Source organism: Trachypithecus francoisi, unplaced genomic scaffold (assembly GCF_009764315.1).
Source record: "Trachypithecus francoisi isolate TF-2019V2 unplaced genomic scaffold, Tfra_2.0 Lachesis_group13, whole genome shotgun sequence".
Classification (NCBI taxonomy): domain Eukaryota; kingdom Metazoa; phylum Chordata; class Mammalia; order Primates; family Cercopithecidae; genus Trachypithecus; species Trachypithecus francoisi.
Genome location: NW_022681458.1, coordinates 34,612,596 through 34,631,870, shown reverse-complemented (window position 1 = coordinate 34,631,870; position 19,275 = coordinate 34,612,596). Strand labels below are relative to the sequence as shown.

General features: G+C 37.0%; 1 protein-coding gene across 4 annotated transcripts in view; it reads left to right on the top strand.

Moving 5' to 3' along the window:
* Positions 1 to 19,275, top strand: part of ADAM23 (ADAM metallopeptidase domain 23) — a 191,095-nt gene that overhangs the window by 122,765 nt on the left and 49,055 nt on the right. For 3 of the 4 annotated variants that reach the window (XM_033230556.1, XM_033230554.1, XM_033230553.1), the window contains exons 11-18: positions 2,350 to 2,513; positions 3,523 to 3,607; positions 4,651 to 4,741; positions 7,156 to 7,204; positions 9,370 to 9,469; positions 13,115 to 13,186; positions 13,779 to 13,868; positions 15,163 to 15,243. In XM_033230556.1, coding sequence (XP_033086447.1) covers positions 2,350 to 2,513; positions 3,523 to 3,607; positions 4,651 to 4,741; positions 7,156 to 7,204; positions 9,370 to 9,469; positions 13,115 to 13,186; positions 13,779 to 13,868; positions 15,163 to 15,243 — 732 coding nt within the window. The remainder of the gene's footprint in view (positions 1 to 2,349; positions 2,514 to 3,522; positions 3,608 to 4,650; positions 4,742 to 7,155; positions 7,205 to 9,369; positions 9,470 to 13,114; positions 13,187 to 13,778; positions 13,869 to 15,162; positions 15,244 to 19,275) is intronic. The other variant, XM_033230557.1, reaches the window with a different exon arrangement.

The window sequence follows — 19,275 nt, the reverse complement described above, 5'->3', positions numbered from 1 at the left end:
TTGAGCAAATTTAAAAATACAATCCTGAAGCTCATCTGGCTAAGGAATTATAGGATGGTCCACTTGACAGAGTAGTGCTCTGAGAGTTTCAGATGACTGAGTTATTCCCGGAATCCCAAAGGTACATTAGTGTTGCTTCTAAGTCGTGTCTGTACATTATTGCCCCCAGCCTATGGAGGACAAAAACAGCGGAGAAATAGCTACCAAAATCTATTTGCTATTATACTTGGCAAATGAGACTTTTTAAAGAAACAATTGGGCTTTTCTTAAATATATGGTGGTAACAGAGAAGAAAAAATGGATTGAGGCAGAGTATGTTTGGAGAATATAGGTAATACCAAAAAAAATTTTTTTTTGAGGATACAAATATATTTTCTTAGTGTTCCATTGATGTGATATTTCACACTTGATTTCTAGATGATGGAAATAAGTGCAGTCCCCAAATACAACTAATTTGGAATAATAAAATATATATCTCCTTACAAAGACTTCTAACTGTACAAATCTTTAATATTGATATGTTTTCCTCCTTATTTTGTGAATTACAGAAAATGGTTAAGATTTTCTTCCTTTTTCCTGTCTTAGGTTAGAACTCTATAGATGTGAACATTATACATTATGTTCCAATGAATAATTCAGTTGACTAGTCAGAAATTAAATATAGAATACTACTTCATATGTTGTAATATAAAGTGCTATTTTGCTCAGCTAAATATATTTTTATCTGGTATTTTATTGTGTGTTCCCTCTTAAATGGGAAAAAAAAACCCACCATTTTTCATAAATTGCCAAATATCTAAATGATATTTATTTACTCCCAAGAGCTGCCTTCTTTTCTGCCTTTTAAGCAGTCCACAAACCTCCAATCATGTAAATACTCATAACATACATATGTTATGTACCTGGTGGGCACAGCTGCACAAAAGTATAACATGAGTGGATGCACATCGAGTATCTCATATAAAGTTAGGATTGCACCTCAGAGCCAATTTATACCCCGTTTAATTTTCTTTAATTTCAGCCCTTGTCTATCTTCTCAGAGGAAAACTACAAGTGAATATGGAAAAGAGAATCTTAAACACACCTTTTCCCCTGCAAAAGCTGTTTACTTGGTAGCATCTCTGAATTAGTTGTTTCAAGATGATTGAATAGAATCACGTCATGCAAAGTGTAATTTTTATTTTGGGTGACCACATAAGATTCTGAAACTGACCACTAATTTTTAAAAGACATTACATTTAACTTGTTTTTGTTGTAAAGTCATTATATAATAGCTTCAATTTGATTTAGGCATAATGGTGTTCCCCTTCTTCAGTGTGTTGAAAGATCATCCTTTTTTTTTTTTTTTAAGACGGAGTCTCACTCTGTCCCCCAGGCTGGAGTGCAGTGGCGCGATCTCAGCTCACTGCAAGCTCTGCCTCCCAGGTTCATGCCATTCTCCTGCCTCAGCCTCCGGAGTAGCTGGGCCTACAGGTGCCTGCCACCACACCTGGCTAATTGTTTTGTATTTTTAGTAGAGACGGGGTTTCACCGTGTTAGCCAGGTTGGTCTGGATCTCCTGACCTCGTGATCCGCCCGTCTCAGCCTCCCAAAGTGCTGGGATTACAGGCGTGAGCCACGAAGCCCAGCCCATTGTTTTCTTAATTAGTTTGAAAATAGGGCAAAATGACAGCATTCATTGAAGTCTCTTGATTGTGTGAATTGTTTAGCTACTGGGCCAAAAGTAGAGACAGAGCAGGAAGGGAACAATTTAAATATTGTGGGTGATGCCACCCTGTGGTGAGGATGAGATGAGTGATAGGGATCTGCTCTTTTTTAGCCTCAGATCATTGAGTCTATCCCTCAATCTCTCCCAGTGCTATTTTACTTTTCATATAATATGACCTCCAAGGGCATGCCAGCTATATTGTTTGGTGCTTATCTGGAGATTTAATGATCCATGCCAATCCAGCAGGAATAAATGGTTGCCCTGCACTTACTCAGAACTGGTATATCAGGCTCCAACCTGTTACCTGATATGAGATTTGAAAGGGTGATTTTATGAACGATGTTTTAAATTTATGTCCTGGCTTTAGAATCCTTACTGTCTCTCCCTAGGACGGTGAATGTATTGCTCTGGGATCGAAATAACCCTGTAGGAGAGTTGAAACCAAATTGTGTGATTGTTCTTTCTTTATTTTTGCTCTTGGAAAAAAGAAAGGAAAAGAAGATTCTATATATCGGGCTAATGATGACCCCATGTTCTCCTCTCACCTCCCCCTTCCTGTCCTTCCACTGACTCTGACTCACTGATCGTGCATGTTTGACCCAGTGTTTTCCTCCTGCACCTGTCCTGTTGTATACCCTCAGATTTACAAGGAGCAGCTCAACACCAGGGTTGTCCTGGTGGCTGTAGAGACATGGACTGAGAGGGATCAGATTGACATCACCACCAACCCTGTGCAGATGCTCCATGAGTTCTCAAAATACCGGCAGCGCATTAGGCAGCATGCTGATGCTGTGCACCTCATCTCGTATGTACTCATTTCAGCCTTTATTGTAGTCTTTGGTCTGACATTTGTCCTTATCCCTTTTTTGGTTCAGTTAAGTTAAATATCAGAAAATAGTGACTTGAACAAGATTGCTGTGGGTTCCTTTGTCTGTTAGATAAGAAGCATGGAGTTAGGATATCCAGTGCTGGGGTGCTGGTGGTTCTGTAGTCGTAATGTCTACCTTTAGAGCCCATAACTTCCATCCTGAAGGTCAGCTCACAGTCTAGGATGCCTGCTGGCCCTCCAGCCTTCATTACTGGCAGCGGGCGTGACATGGCGGGAGAAGGGCAAAAGGGTACTCCTTCCAGCCGAGCTGACTGCTGTAAAGCAAGTTTCCTGAAAGCTTACACATGTCTGTTTCGTGAACAAATCATTTGCTAGGTGGTAGTCACATGGGCCACACCTAGCTACAAGAGAGGCTAGCAAATATAGTCCTTTTAGATGAACCATTCAGTTGAGTTTCCACTACCAAGGAAAAGGGGTTCCATACTTTCTTTTTAATATAATAAGCTATTCTCTTCCTCAATCATGGCAAAGCTATTTTCAGATAGTCCTCATAAGGTTCTGTCCTGGAATCAAACCAACCAAACTACTCCTTCTTTTTCTCCCACCATTATCCTTTACTTCCTGTTTTTTCAGTCTTTAATCAGCAATTTTTAATAATCAGCAATATTAATTCCTTTTAATCACTATTAGATATTTGCTACTAGAAAAAAGTCAAGAGCTGTGTCTGTTTATCTTGGTGTTTTTAATTCCTGGGCTAGTACATGATGCTTAGTAGGTACTTGGTGCTTGCTCAATTGAAATGATTTAACATAACAAATTTAAAGGTAATTATGTCATAAATGTTAAGGTATTTGAAATACAGTTTTTGATTTCTTGGAGGAGGATGGTTTGGGGGTGTTCCGTGTAGGAGGGTAGACATATTTTGGGAGAGTATGAAATGATGGTCCACCACGTTGGTTTTCTCATAGCACTGCTTTTTCTTCAGGCGGGTGACATTTCACTATAAGAGAAGCAGTCTGAGTTACTTTGGAGGTGTCTGTTCTCGCACAAGAGGAGTTGGTGTGAATGAGGTAAATTTTACCAATTAAAGTAGAGCTTCATCTTTGTATCTGTTCTCTTTTTTCCCTATGGCCCAGTTTATATCCTTTCTTGTGCTTGTTTAGAATGATGACATGGCAAATGTAGCACGAGTGGCTTATGTTATTAATAAATAGAACCCAACGTGGTCCTTTTGGTTCATAGTGATGTATTTTGGTATCATAATGACAGTTTTTCCTATATATCAGGCAAATGCAGCTGAAGATTGGCCTAGAGACTTTTAGGCCTCTATAGATAAAGATGTTAAGCTCTTATAAGCTTATTAATCCTTCCCTGACTTTTTTTTGTTATAATGCTCCTCTGTCCATGTTAAATTTAACTCATTAAAATCAAAGGATTTCTGATATCAGTACTGTAGCTTTTTTTCTCCCTATGTATATGTTTTCATTTTCATGCCTTCTACCTACCTTCTACCCTTTACCTAGTGGGCAAAGGGTCTAGGGCTCACAGTAATTTGAATTGTAGAATGAACTCAAACACCTATTTCCTTAATCTCATTGTTTGGATTTTAATACTTTCAGTTTTATAAAGGAAATTCTTAATTGGTAACAGCACCGAAAAAGCATACCCAACTATATCTAAACTCTTGTCAATACTGAAATATATTATACCAGGTTATCTCAGTAGCCTGCAATTAGCCTGGAATAATATTGGAGTATATTATACCAGGTTATCCCAGTAGCCCATTTAGTGGGTACCTCTCTTGACATATTTTAGTAAGTTGAATTTATTCTTAGTTTGGTATAAGTTGAATCGGAGCACAGCCTTTTGTGACTTGTATTTTATGTTTCAATGTGACAGCTTCAAATTCTGAGAGATATCACATAGTAAGAGGGGCTTTCTGCTTCTTGGGCCCAGTTGTAAAGAGGAGGTGAGAAGTAGCATATGCCATCTTTAGATACTGACAGGCTCTTCTTAGGGAACTGAGAAGATTTGTGGTAACAATTAAGAAATAATAACTAGCTTTGTGCACTCTCTCAAATGTCTCCCACACACTTTCAACTCTGAAAAACAGTATGGTCTTCCAATGGCAGTGGCACAAGTATTATCGCAGAGCCTGGCTCAAAACCTTGGAATCCAATGGGAACCTTCTAGCAGAAAGCCAAGTATGTACATTGACCTTCTTACTCACTTTCATGTGCCATTCTGTCTGTATAATGCATGTCCAGTCAATAAATAAATATTTTTCATTCCAGTCATTATAGTTTAATTGTAGGATATCTCCTTCTTCTAAAATATTTAGAAAATAAGCAACTTAAGGTAATTTTTAATCTGTTTAGGTTGTAAAAATTTCCCTTTCAAAATGCATAAAATCATACACTCTGGGAATGTATGTTTCTCTGGGAATGAGTCAGCTCTTTCTCACACTGCAGAATGTGGGGATGGGAGCAGGGAATACTCTCACGCTCGGGGTTCTAGCAGCTGAGCAGACGCACAAGGTGCTAGATTAAGCTCCATCACAAGCTTAATAAGTTCACAGTTGGATTGGGAAATAGCTTAGATCTAGAGTCAAAGAGAGTTCATCTTTAAACTCTAATGAAAGTTACCCACCTAGTCCCATCAGAAAAGTTGGAGAAAAAGGCTTTGCAAGGGAAGACCCTGCCCCAGGGCCTTTTAAGCCTGGGAACAGGCGGTAGAGGATAGGATTCTCCTCTAGTGGGCCAGGCAGGTCCAAAAGGGAGAGCAAATAGGGCCACACATCCCACCCATAAAAAACATAGCTGGTGACTGTTAGGTATCACTTTTTCATTAATCAGATGAGAGGTAGATAGAAAGGGCTAATTTTCTAGTGGGCAAAGGGTCTAGGGCTCACAGTAATTTGAAGGGTCCATGAAAAATGTTAATTTCTTTTAAAATCAGAATAAAATTCAACCCAGATTGTATTTATCTTTATACCAACACAATGGTAAAATATAATTTTTAATACATTTTTGTGGCAGCGGGCAACGACCTAATGCAATCCTGTGAAAAGAGAGACCAGTGTGTTCACTCATATTATTCACTTAACTAGAAATTAGGTGAAAGTCCCTTCATATTTTTTGAAAATATGAGACACTGGGAGTAAAGGTCTCACTTGTCACCCCAACCTCTCCAGAGAAGAAAAGGACAAAATCTACCTTAATATTATTCTGTATTTTATATTCTTTTTTCATTAATGCATAATATTGTGGAAAATTGAAACATTATATATACACAGGCTTCTCAATTCCCTTTATGGGTACGTTAAGATAGTCATCACAAGTGTCTGGTGGCATTTCACAAACCTCTGCAAACTTCCATTGACTGTCTTGCTCACAGTGTTTGTTTTCCCAGGAAACACCTAGTACACATTAAAGGAAGTGTTTAGAGTTTCACCATCTGGCATATTCACCTTAAAACCAGAAAGGTGTATGACCAGGTTTAGGCCGTTGTTTAGAAATCTTGGATCTGGAAAGAGGCCAGTGCTAGAGTCAGCTGAGAGGTGTTACTGAGTTGCATGGTGAAATAGTGTGAGAAGTAGAGTTCATTACTAATGCTTGCCATAGTTCCCTCCTTCCTAAAATTCTTTATTTCTTTGTGACTTGTTTGTTTAGGTAGCTGTTTCATTGGTTCTAAACTTTGAGTTTAAAAAATCCATTTGGAAGCCTATCTTTGCATATACCTCTCTCTATATATACATCGATATATATCACTCTCTCTGTCAAGATATATGTAGATATAGGTATATATCTCGATAGAGAGTGAGAGATGTATAGAAAGGAGAAACAGGAAAAAATTAATGAAGAGAGGAGCCCATCACAATATCAATATGTCAGTCTCTGGTATCGAAGTTAAGTTATAAATGTTTTTAAGTGATTATGTACACTTCTGTTTTAGATTGCTCTCTTTTACTAAACCTTTTAGCATAGTGTTCATTCAAGTCTCTTGTTCATCCTCACTTCAACTCTTACAAATTGAACTCTCTTTTCTAACTTCGAGCATTCTCTGTTAGAAAACTTCAGTGATGATCCGTTGTGTTTGTGCAACACAGCTTTATAATTCACAGAGAGCACATAGGTACACCATCTAGTGTGAACCCCACAACCACTCTGGAAGATAGACAAACAGCTGTTATTCCCATTTTAGAGGTAGAAACACTGAGACCCAGGAAATGCTAAGTTACTTGCCTATGGGACTCTCTCATATGATAGAACTTGGGCTAGAATTCAGGCTTTCCAATTTGTAGACCAGGGTACTTTTCACTAAACGTTGAAACTAGGAACCAAATTGAGTTGTCAGAGTTACAAAAATAATGAAGAGAGGCACAGTTTTATTTCTTGCCAGCTGTTTTCTTAGGAAGTAACCTATAGTTCTGGAAAGGATAAGGAAATATTGATTTAAAAGAAATAAATTTTGTTCTGTAAGACTTCACATTCCTTGTCTATTTGACTGACATGGAATTGGTAATAAAGAATTATTGTGGGAGTTATAATACCAATTAAATATGTGACTTTCTTTGTTTCCTTTTTCTTCTGTTGCTTTTATTGTTTTGTTGGACCAGAATGTGACTGCACAGAATCCTGGGGTGGCTGCATCATGGAGGAAACAGGGTAAATTTTCATTATGCATGCATTTGATATATGCCTTTTGCTAAAATTGCTGCATGGAATTAGAAACAAGGTCTCTCGGGTATTGGTCTTTCAGGCTAAGCACAATATAAAATCAATAATTAGTTGTCTGATATTTTTAAACTGAAAGAGCTAATTTACTTTATATTTTAATTTTTTATTTAAGGTTGGTGATAAAAGTAAAATGTATGAACTTGTACTTCTTATTAACCCTTAAAGGAAGCACATGATTAAAGCCTTCTAAGTTTAGTGGAGGCATTAATTTTTTAGTACACTTAGATTAAAAGCTGGTTGTCTACCTGAAGTAGTCAGTGAAATCAATTTAGTCATCAATTTACATTTTAAAGAACTCATAAATATATATGTTTACAGTAATAAAAATTATACTATACTGTTTATAAATCAATAAAACTTTTTTAAAATTAAGACAGACTTACCGTGTCTAAATCAGGTAGTCTTCTAGTGATCAACATTTGAACATTCCCTCACTTTTCTTTTGTGAATACTTTGGGAACTAAAGCAGCTTCCCCAGAGCTGCTGTTGATTCAATGAACCAAGGCCTGGAAATGTTGCCCTCTTTCCCAGGGACCCCTGCCTCATGCGAGCCACTGCCCCCAGGCCCCCTAAGCCATAACCTACTCCTAGTAGAGGGGAGAGGTTTCCTCACCTATGTGCCTCTTTTGCTTTCTTTGCCATGCCAGACACCTGCTCAACACACCAACCATTTCTGGTCCTACCTGCATTCCTCTGAGCCCTGGTTGCCCAAGGCCCTGACATACTTGAACAGAGTCCCATTGTTTTCTTCCACCAGCCCTCCTAGGAGTCCAACTCCTGGGGAGGAGTGTGGGCATGAAGGTTTGCACAGTAGGCCATTATCCCTGCTACTTTAGAATGCATTTCTAGAAATAGAGTTTAAACATGAAACCCTTAGCTTCCACGGTTCCCTTCCTGTTACTCCATAGCTTAGTAATTTATGGCTTAACCAGGCTTTTCTGAGGACTGCTATAAGAAGGTAACACCTATAATATTGGCTCTATAGGGAGATGTCTTCTATCTTCTAAATTAATCTCTGGGTTTTTTTACAGTGACTCTTCATAATATATATAAAATATATAAAATATTTTAAATGAGATATAATAAAATGTTTTAAAGTAAATATATATTTTCCCAAGAATATATTTCTATATAGTTTTTCTAAGAGGTTCCTATCAAAAGTGGCAGGTTTTACCTACTTCTGTAAACTACCTTCATACATCAGAATGCATAAAATTATTGAATTGCTTCCTAGAATAAGTGGCCTGTCACTTGCAAGTTCAAGCACTGTTACAATCACACACTGTATTCCTGAGGAATAGGTGTGTGTGTATGTGTGTGTGTGTGTGTGTGTGTGTGTGAGATTCAGTTTAACCGTAACCATGTATATAATATTCCCCTGTGTTCTTACATAGAGGTATTATATTTGATTAAGTAATTCACAGAGAGGCTCATTTTCTATTCCTGATTAATAATGAATATCACCAAATAGATTTGAAATTGAGAATAAAGAGCTATTATTCATGGGAGCATACCCTAATTCTATTGTCACTGTGCATATACATACTAAAAACATATGTACATATACATGTATGATCTAATATAGCTCTTTAGGGTTTCCTTGTTCACCTGAATTGCATTGCTGGCCTGCATGATACAGTCTTTAATAAACTGGCCCTCACAACTCTCTCCTCCAATGTAAAATCTAGTAAGTTCATGAGCTCCTTTTATTCAGAACAGAGGCAAAAAAAAAAAAATGCTTGACTTTAATGCGATATAGCAAATAAAAATGAACAAACTTTAAAATACAGCCTATTTGAAGAGGTTTTGTAATGAGCTTTTTAAAAACCATTTCAAGCCTGGTCACAAAAGGGTGACCTGCTGAGGAGGTTGTAACATCGCCCTCAAATCTTTGATTTTCTTTGAATTTCCATCTCTGCAAACTCCACCACATGTACTTAAGTGGCAATTTGAACATAAATACCTTGTCAAAATTTGTGTAGATTCATTTGGATCCAAAGTGAACATTTTGTTCCAATTTAGGGGTTTTAATTTTCTTCTCTGATGATTGCTTTTGGTAAATTATTTACATAGCGGATTCTTTGTCTCCTCAGGGTGTCCCATTCTCGAAAATTTTCAAAGTGCAGCGTTTTGGAGTATAGAGACTTTTTACAGAGAGGGGGTGGAGCCTGCCTTTTCAACAGGCCAACAAAGGTTAGTAACTTAGAAAGTTTACTAAGAAAGTATATTATTTCTCCAGTGTTTTATAATGGAACAGTGCTGGATATCAGATGCCTGTCTTGGAAAGCAGGTTTCTTGTCAGTCAGATTAATATTTAGTTATAAAAGTCCTTATCATGTTAAAGATTGAGTCCTGTTTAAGTGAATGACAAAACCATAGTTTCAGTGTTCTTAGTCTCTGGTTTTTCAGTGCTAGCTAGAACTCAAAAATCCTCCCTTCCAAAAAGCAAACAATCCTTCCATTAAAATATCTTTGAGATTCTCTTGTTAAGGTTTTCACCCTGCTGCTAAGAGATGGTGGGTTAAATTAAGATAAAATATTATTTTAAACAATTTCTCTGATAAAAATTCCATTTCTCCTTGACATTCTTTCTAGGGACAAGTATTAGTCCATTTTCACACTGCTATAAAGATACTACCTCCGACTGGGTAATTTACAGACAAAAGAGTTTTAATTGACTCACAGTTCTACATGGCTAGGGAGGCCTCAGGAAACCTACAATCATGGTAGAAGGTAAAGGGGAAGCAGTCACCTTCTTCACAAGGTGGCAGGAGAGAGAGAAAGAGCTTGAGGAAGTGCCATACTTTAAAACCATCAGCTCTAGTGAGACTCACTCACTATCATGAGAACTGTATGGGGGAAACCACCTCCATGATTCAGTCACCTCCCATCAGGTAGATTCCTCCCTCAACAGTGGAAATTAGAACTCAAGATGAGATTTGGGTGGGGACCCAGAGCCAAACCATGTCAGGGCCTAACTAATTTCTTGACTTTTTTGAGTGGTTTGTCCTCCTGGGACATTAGTTCCTTGTAAATATCAGCCAGACAAAAAATCACCCGAGGTATTTATGGTTACCATAGATATACATATGTGTTTATAATGCATTGTCTCTTTACCTGGGGAGGGCCACATTGTCATTTGGCATTTAATCAAACTTTGTCTATATAGTGTCACAATCCTTTATTCACGTATTCTTAATTCAGAAAATGGAAAATTTTCAGAAGTGTTTTTTATGTTTGTGGAAAACACATTTGACAGTAAAACTTGTCCTAAACTGAAAAATATTTATACCTCATAAGGTAAATATTCGTAAGTCTTGCTGTAGAAATATTAACGGATTATAGTATATGTCCCAAGCCCCTCAGGACTATTACGTAGAATATGGTAAATGCATCATACTTCTCTAAACTTCAGCAAAGCTGGAAGTCTCAAACTCATTGGCTTCAAAGTTTTTGCATAAATCAGGGCTGTAGACCTGTAGTAGCGTGTTTGGAAACGAAGCTGCTCGGCAGGCAAAAGATAGGATCAATGCTAATTAGCAGATGGTATAGAAATTCTAACATGGCAAATTTCGTATTTCTTTTTAAGATACTACTTCATGAGTCAAATATAGCTCATTGCCATGCAAAATGTTTAATACTGTGCAAATTGAGAGAACAGCGAAATAATGGTAACCTTTTTTTTTTTAAATCAGTAACTAATGTGGTAACTGACAGGATAATTTATTCCTAAACCCATAATTCAGCAACACTACGTAGTCAGGAGATGGTAGCTTGATGCCTGACATCTGTGTAAAATCTCAGTGGAAAAAGAAACAGGACTTTTAAAGTGACCTTACATCGTTAAAGTCAGTTCCCTGCCTTTCATAATATTGATCTCAATGCAACAGAAATCCAAAAACCTCAAAGTGTTCAAAATGGGTGAAATAAGTAATAATGAACTAATGTGAGCTGCTGGCATTTTTGAATTGCACGGTACATGGCTAATTTTACCCACCTTGCAGCTTACCAGCCCATTATAAGCATCATGCCTGAGGAAACAACTCTCACTTGTTTGGAAAGGTTAAGGTTTCTAGCATATGCATAAGGATCCATCAGTGGATTTCTGAAATTGTCTGTGAGTTAGGAGAAAATTATTCCAATAAATTGGAAATGAAATAAAAATAACTATAAATTGTCTGTTTTAAAAGTTAGTAAATACGGAATTATGTCTTTTTTTTTTTTTTTTTTTTTTTTGAGACGGAGTCTCGCTCTGTCACCCAGGCTGGAGTGCAGTGGCTGGATCTCAGCTCACTGCAAGCTCCGCCTCCCGGGTTTACGCCATTCTCCTGGCTCAGCCTCCCGAGTAGCTGGGACTACAGGCGCCCACCACCTCGCCCGGCTAATTTTTTGTATTTTTTAGTAGAGACGGGGTTTCACCGGGTTAGCCAGGATGGGGAATTATGTCTTTTTAAACTACCTAGTACAATGGTTAATAAACAGCTATGGATTCCAGTGGAATAGTTTATATGTGTGTATCAAAGAAGTGACTTTTTCCCCCAAGCGTTTTGAATGTATGTATATGCATGTGTTGTGTGTATATTATTTTTTATACTGTATCTGTGCATATTTTCTGTGCTTATTTTCAGTGGGAATCTTCCCCACTGCCATGTTTTCCACATGGTTGAAGATAGTGACCCATCTCAGGATGGAGGGAGAGTCCTAAGAAGGAAAGAACGAGGAGCCTGGTATAAAGTGCAGGCCATGTTCTAGTCAGTCCTTCCCTTTTCCAATTTCTCCTGCCTCCAGATCAAAATAACACAGAGATGTGCAATGCTGATTTTACTCATAGGACATTTCCTTGAGGGGAGTCCCACCCAAGTAGCCTGGAAACCTTTGCTTTTCATAATAGTTTTGCCTTCCTGGAAGTGGAAGGAGGATCAGTTCTTTCTCAGGTGATTTTAGTGGAAGGCAACCCTTCCTTGAGGTGTGTTCAGCTGCTGCGGATGGAGTCAGTTTCTCCCTGTCATATTCAGGGCTCAGACCATTTGGGTTGTAATGTGCTGCTCCAGCCTTCCTTTAAGGTGTGATGATTATGCCCAGAGAAATCCTGCCCGCCTCCCCACCGCCCCTGGAATGGGAAGTAGGCATGCTTCTCATAAACAGTCAACTACCTTTACGGTTGCACTATAATATAGTTTATCTGGCAAGCAAGGTCATGGCACCAGCAGACTAGATTATTCTAGAAATTGTACTCTTCTATTGCCCTAGGAGTGACTGAGAGATTTCTATATATCCATACATGTGTCTTATGCGTTCAGACACTTGGGATTTCTTTCCAGTGGAATGATGGGCTTGGATTTCTAGCAACATTTTTTCCCCTATGTTTACTTGCGTTTACTTGATTGTACATATCACATTTGGCTATGACTGAAGCATATTTATCTTTTTAACAGTTTTTATGGCTTCTCAGCTGTCTTGAGACAAGTCAGCAAATTAGATATCCGTGATTCTTATTAGCAATGCATTTTAGCTCCATTAGCAAATATGAAAAGTGATCTATTCCTCTTGACAGCTTATCTCCATAAAAAGTAATTCTAATGCTAGAGGTCATCTCTGGAGCCCACGGCCAGAGAATCCCCCAAGAGATACTGCCCCATTTCAGATATATTTTTTTAAGTGCTATTAATAAGTGAACAGTATTTCCCATAGTCATCATTTATAAGATGCCGTAACAACAGATCATAGAAGAATATCACATGATAGCTGATTATACGGCCCTTGTATGTGACCTGGTTGATGTGCTGATGTTCTGTGATAAATTGAAAAATGTTTCCCTTCTCTCCCTAATCTCTTTAGCTATTTGAGCCCACGGAATGTGGAAATGGATATGTGGAAGCTGGGGAGGAGTGTGATTGTGGTTTTCATGTGGTAGGTATAAGAAACCTTCTATACTTACAGCACAGATCTTACTTGGTGCAAACAGGTATAGCATTCGTGGGAGGCCAGCTCATTGATTGTGGTCTTGCTGCCTTTCTTTCTCATCTCTCTGATTAGTGCTTAATTCAGCTCAGACACGTTAGAATTAGTCATGTCCTTATGGCCTTGTCTGAGCAAACCTAATGGATTCTTCTGATTGAATTCCCTACCTCTTAAAAATTTATAGCTCATATTCATCTAAGTTTTACCAAATCATAAAACATTCTTTCTGTGTTGTATATTATTTTTATCTTTATAAAATAGATTGGGTATTAAAATGTAGTGGAGCTAGTTGGAGAAGAATTGCCTGCTAAAAATTAAGCTTTCTCTTTGGTATTGAAGTCCTTTCATAGAAGATCTGACTTTGCTGAGAAGTATTGCAGGAAGGAATCTATCCTTGTTTAAAGTAATTAATTCTTTCCCAGAGTATTTGCTTACTATTGTATAAATGTACTCATTTGGAATATGCATGCCACGTGTGGAGAGAAAATGACTGACCAGCTGGTCAGGCTCTTGGCTTACTCACGTGAAGTGTTTTCTCTAGGAATGCTATGGGTTGTGCTGTAAGAAATGTTCCCTCTCCAATGGGGCTCACTGCAGCGATGGGCCCTGCTGTAACAACACCTCATGTCTTGTGAGTGTTCTGACAGTTTCATCTTTCTTTTAACTGACAGATTAGCCAGATAGCTCAGTGTGTACACGGAGCGTTTGTATAGCTTGTCACAAATTTCTTGGGTACAGTGTACATATTAGCCTGGCAGTTTTATAGAATCGATAAATCTCAGATTCTGTGAGCTGCAACATTTATCTCTACTATCATTCACTACCAGCCGTCTTATCCTGCAATGCCTCATTAAGAAAATATACCTAAACTGCTTCTAAAAGAGTTGCCCTACTAACACAGATGAAATCCATGTTAAATTGTTGAATAGAAGAGGGACGATTTCTGTGGTCTTTTTGATAATATGACCTACTTATAACATTTTTCTTCAAAACGTACCCTAATTTATTTTAGACCTGAACATAAAAGCTAGTGCTCATATTTTCCCATTGGGTTTAAAATCCCCTGTAAAGGCAAGAAAGTGAGATAGGAAAGTAACATCTGAATGCATACTCATATGTGTATATACACGGTTTTTGTGTGTATGGACATATACAGTCTTCCATCCACAGAGACCACCAGTTATTTTTGAAAAGTCATTTTAATCTTCCCTTTTCTCATATATATAACCTCTAATATTCCTTATAACCATAGAATTACATAATTTTATGATTTTTTTCCATATTAGGGGTTATTATGCTTTATGGTATTTAGAAGATTCTAGCTTAGTTTCTCCTTGCTTCATGTCCCCAACTAGATTATAAATTGCTTGAGGGTAATGGTCTCTTTCCTTCACCTTTTACCCATACCCTCCTCAAATAAAATGCTTTGTATACGATAGGCATTCCCTGGCATTACCAAAGGTAATTCATATGAATTTATTAAAATTTGATTGTCTATGTGTAGCAAAGGCAAGTTTAATATCTATGCTAATAGGTAATTCAATGAAGGTTGGGTATATATGTGAATTTTTCCGAGAGATCTTAAATGTTTGTATTATAGTGTTTTGCTATTTTGTCTTAAGCCAAACCAGAATTTCTTCTTTAGGTGATTTCCATCACATTGTTTTCTGAAAATAGTACTCTGAGACAGTGGATTTTGAAATCTGAACATTTAAAGCTTTGGTTGATGATTCATCTTTAGTATAGATGGTAGCATCTGGGCCTTGTTTCTATTCTGCAGTCGGATATTCTGTCTTGCTAATTCTTAAAAAGAGTTTGGTGTTAGTTATGTGAGACTATAGGCATTGTTGGTGAGTCTAAGAATGTTATAATAACTCTGAAATATTACATAATCCTAACTCTTAATATTGAATTTTGATTTGCAGTTTCAGCCACGAGGGTATGAATGCCGGGATGCTGTGAACGAGTGTGATATTACTGAATATTGTACTGGAGACTCTGGCCAGGTATGGCGCACTGAGTTTTCGGTAATACATTTTACTTGTAAGTACAGGTTGAGTATTCCTTATCCACAATGCTTGGGGCCAGAAGTATTTCAGACTTAAAATTTTTGGATTTTGGAATATTTGCATATTCATAATGAGATATCGTGGGGATGGGACTCAAATCTAAACAAGAAAGTCTTTGATGTTTCATATACACTTTATACACATTGCCTGAAGGTAATTTTATGTAATATTTTAAAGTAACTTTGTGCATTAAACAAAGTTTGTGTACATTGAATCCTCAGAAAGCAAAGATATCACTATCTCAGCCACCCATGTGGACAATCATTGGTTGTTCAGCATCACCATCATTCCTGACTCTGAATCTAAGTGCTACCAGTATGCAATTATTCTCCTGTACTTATTCACACCTAATTACTTAACAGTAAAAAAAAATTGGACATACCATTAAGACATTGAAAAAATAATGTGTTCAGGATAATCAAGCAGCACAGTAGCATCACCCAAATAACTGTATCAGCTGTTGAAAAACAGCAACAATGAAAATGGCAGGCTTTCAGTCACCACTTATGATGCTGTGTTTTAAACCTTTGAAAAGGTTACTGTATGCTGTATTTTACTTTTTTTTTTTTTTTTTTTTTTTTAAGAAACATCAGAAGCAGTGGAGGGACCAGGAAGTGGGTCCTCTAGGGATAAGGGGACATTCTGCTGGATGGATTTTAAAAATGGTTCCTCCAGAGTCATCTGCCTCATTAACAGAGTTTTTGCTTAGAAGTCTCTCTTTGATTTTATTAGATTGGTACAAAAGTAATTGCGGTTTTTGCCATTGCTTTTAATGGCAAAAACCATAATTACTTTTGCACCAACCTAATATAAACTGGCATGATTTCTTGTTCTGTTATGAATGCACACTGGCTCTAATTCTTCATGAAGCCCATCACACACTTTCACCATACGTCCATAGGCGCTTCTGTCGTGTTAACGATGTCATCTTCATCATCATGTCAACACTCAAAACATTTCAGATTTTGGAGCATTTCTGATCTTGGGTTTTTGTTTTAGGAAGCTCACTCAACCCGGCTCAACCTGTACATATTTTAAAGCTTTCAGTATAGATTGCACATGTGAATATGCTTTGTTTCCTTTGTTTTATGTTTTATTTTGCTTGGTTTGTGGTTATTTCTAGCTCTTTACCATACCTTCATTTTAGGAAAGTTTGGTGTGGTTTTCTTTTTTTGTGTGTGTGCGGTAGGGGCCTAAATCTTTTTTTCTTCCTAATTTCTCCTTCATAACTAGTTCTCTTTATATGATTTATATCCAACTAATTGATTTTTCTTTTCTGGTCCTTACATCTTAAACAGTACATTCACACTGATGAAGCACTAATGTGCTGTTTTGGAACATTTTAAAGCCACGAAACCAGTTATTAGACAAAATTTGGATGGATGCCCAATGTAGAAAATAAGGAACAAGCAGCACTACTCTGGCTGAAGTGGGACTGGGAGCAGAAGTCCACCTTTCTTAATTCTCCGTTGCCATGTCTGTCACACACATGTAGCCCTGGCTTCATGGCCTGTGTGATTTGGCATGATCTTCTTCCCATTAAAATTATTGCCACATAATTAATATTGCCCTCTAAAATTCCTTCTTTATATAATGTTTATGTGTTTAATTTACCTATTATTTTATGTGTTTAATTTATACACATTATGTCTTTATTTGTCATTCAAGTGAATATTTGTTGAGGGCCTACTGTGTGATAAGCACTGCTCTAAATACTGGCACATGGCCTTATTCTCATGGAACCTACATTCTGCTGGGTGTAGAAAGGCAAGTAAATAAACAAAAATGTCAGATGGTGGTAAGTACAAAGCATAAAATAAGGTGAAGTGGAAAGAGTATAGGGTAGGATGTGGTAGATAGGGTGATCAAATATTTCTTCCTGGAGGAGATGGCATGGAAGCAGAGACACAAATAAGAAGGAGCTCATCAGTAAATAATGAGTACAGAAGCTTAGCTTCTCCATGAAATGGAATGAAAGCAAGGATAGCTGGAGAACAGTGGAAACATTTCAAAAAGGAAGTCAAGAATCAGGGCATGTAGGCCATGGAAAGAATTTTAGATTTCATTCTACCTTCATTTTAATTCTGACATTATTTTAAAAGCATTTTCCCATGCTATTATACAGTTTTTATAGGTAATTCTTTTCACGATTGTATGAGAGTCTGTCGTGTGGATTTATCAGTTGATTTATACCCAATGTGGGTATCTAGATTTTGGCAGTTTATTATTAGTAGTATAGAAGTGAACATTTTTGTGCATTTTTACAAGAGTGTTTCTTGTTCAGGGTTAGCTCCTCAGGACAAGTTCCTAAAAATGGGGGTTACCTGTTGCTAGGCATTGTGCTTTCCAGGAGGCTCCCAATAGAGTACACTTGGCAGTCAAAATATCACTTTTGTTATTGAAAATGGCCAAGTTGAAGGCTGTAGCTTAATGTGAGAGCTAAAAAGTTATCTTTAAGATCCCGGTTCAGGCTGTAGCAACAGGTTACTGACAAAATTGGGTCCAGAAGGACAATGTATGGCATGGGGGAGCAATGGAAAATGCATAGTTTATGTGGGTAGGCTTGCTTCTAAAAGCATGGCAGAACTGAGGCAGAATGCCTAGTTCTTCTTCCCAAGCTTATCATTGGTCAATCACTCCACCTCCCAATGATGGAAGTGAGTAAGGAGGAGGGGAGCTGGGCTTACACTAAGTTCCTTAATCAGAAGGAAAAATGAGGAGAGAGAAAGAAGGGTTCTAATTAACATTTTTGTAAAGGTGTTGATATATATTATTTGAAGTTCAATTCAAATGGATGCTCTTAAATAAATTGTACCGTGAAATATGTTCAGGCCATGTTTTCATTATTTTTAAGCATATCTGTTTCTTACGTTTCATTAAATAGGTTTTTTTGCAATTTTCTGTAATCAAAGTATGAGAATTGTAGGTTCTGTGTTTAATGACAAGTGTATTGACAATCCTAATACACTGTTTCACTGAGTTATATTTTTAGCTTTGTAGAATACTACTATTTTTATATTTACCACATATGGTTTTAGTTCTGTGTAGTCAGCCCTTTTAGAAGTATAGTTTTTTCATTTCAATTTTTAACTCTTTAAGTGCCATAGAATTTACTAGAAATAAGACTTTTATGATGAGAACTCTTTGTTTAACCTAATACTCTATTGTCTAAGTAAAACATGTTTTCTTTTTATAGCATGTGTCTAAGCTGAAAATTACGCTGTTAAATTAATTTCACAGTAGTACATTAGAATAGAATATTTTTGCTAATATTTTTCTAGCATGATCAGAATGAACCTAAAATAGAGGTAGAGGGACTTAAAACCCCCCAAAAATCTTCTTTTTCTCCTTAAGAAATAATGAGCCTTGAATTTAATTAATACCACTAATAATTAAGAAAATGGAATCTCTGCAACTCTGAGAATCAGTATATACAGTATATACAGGCAACATTATGACTTTATCTCTTTTACCTCATAATGTATTTTTCTTAATTTTTATATTAGCATTTTTATATTGCCTCAGAGCTACTTATTAAACTTACAATTTATAATAGAATAAACAATACTTAAGATAAATCCTTGACAAACAATACTGGTAGATGTAATACAGATATTTGAAAGATAGGAGAAATATTTTTTGTTAGTGCTATGAAATATATCATCTGGGTGGGTAGTATAACATAAATTTAAAGTAAACACTTCTAAATGCTATTGCACTATTGAAGCCTGTCTGCCTCGAGTGAACCATCCTGTATAGCATAATGTACAAGGAAGGTTCTGGAATGACATTTTTAGAGACTGAATCCAATGCTCTGCTCATAAGCAGAATAAAGTGCACAGATTTATGGTTCTCCTGGTTTAAATGTGCGCAGAGAACATGGAACATTCCCTAATTTCTCTGGTTAAACATTCCTGTGATAAGCAACTGTCTTTTATTAGCCTAAACTAAAACCAGATAGATTAGAAC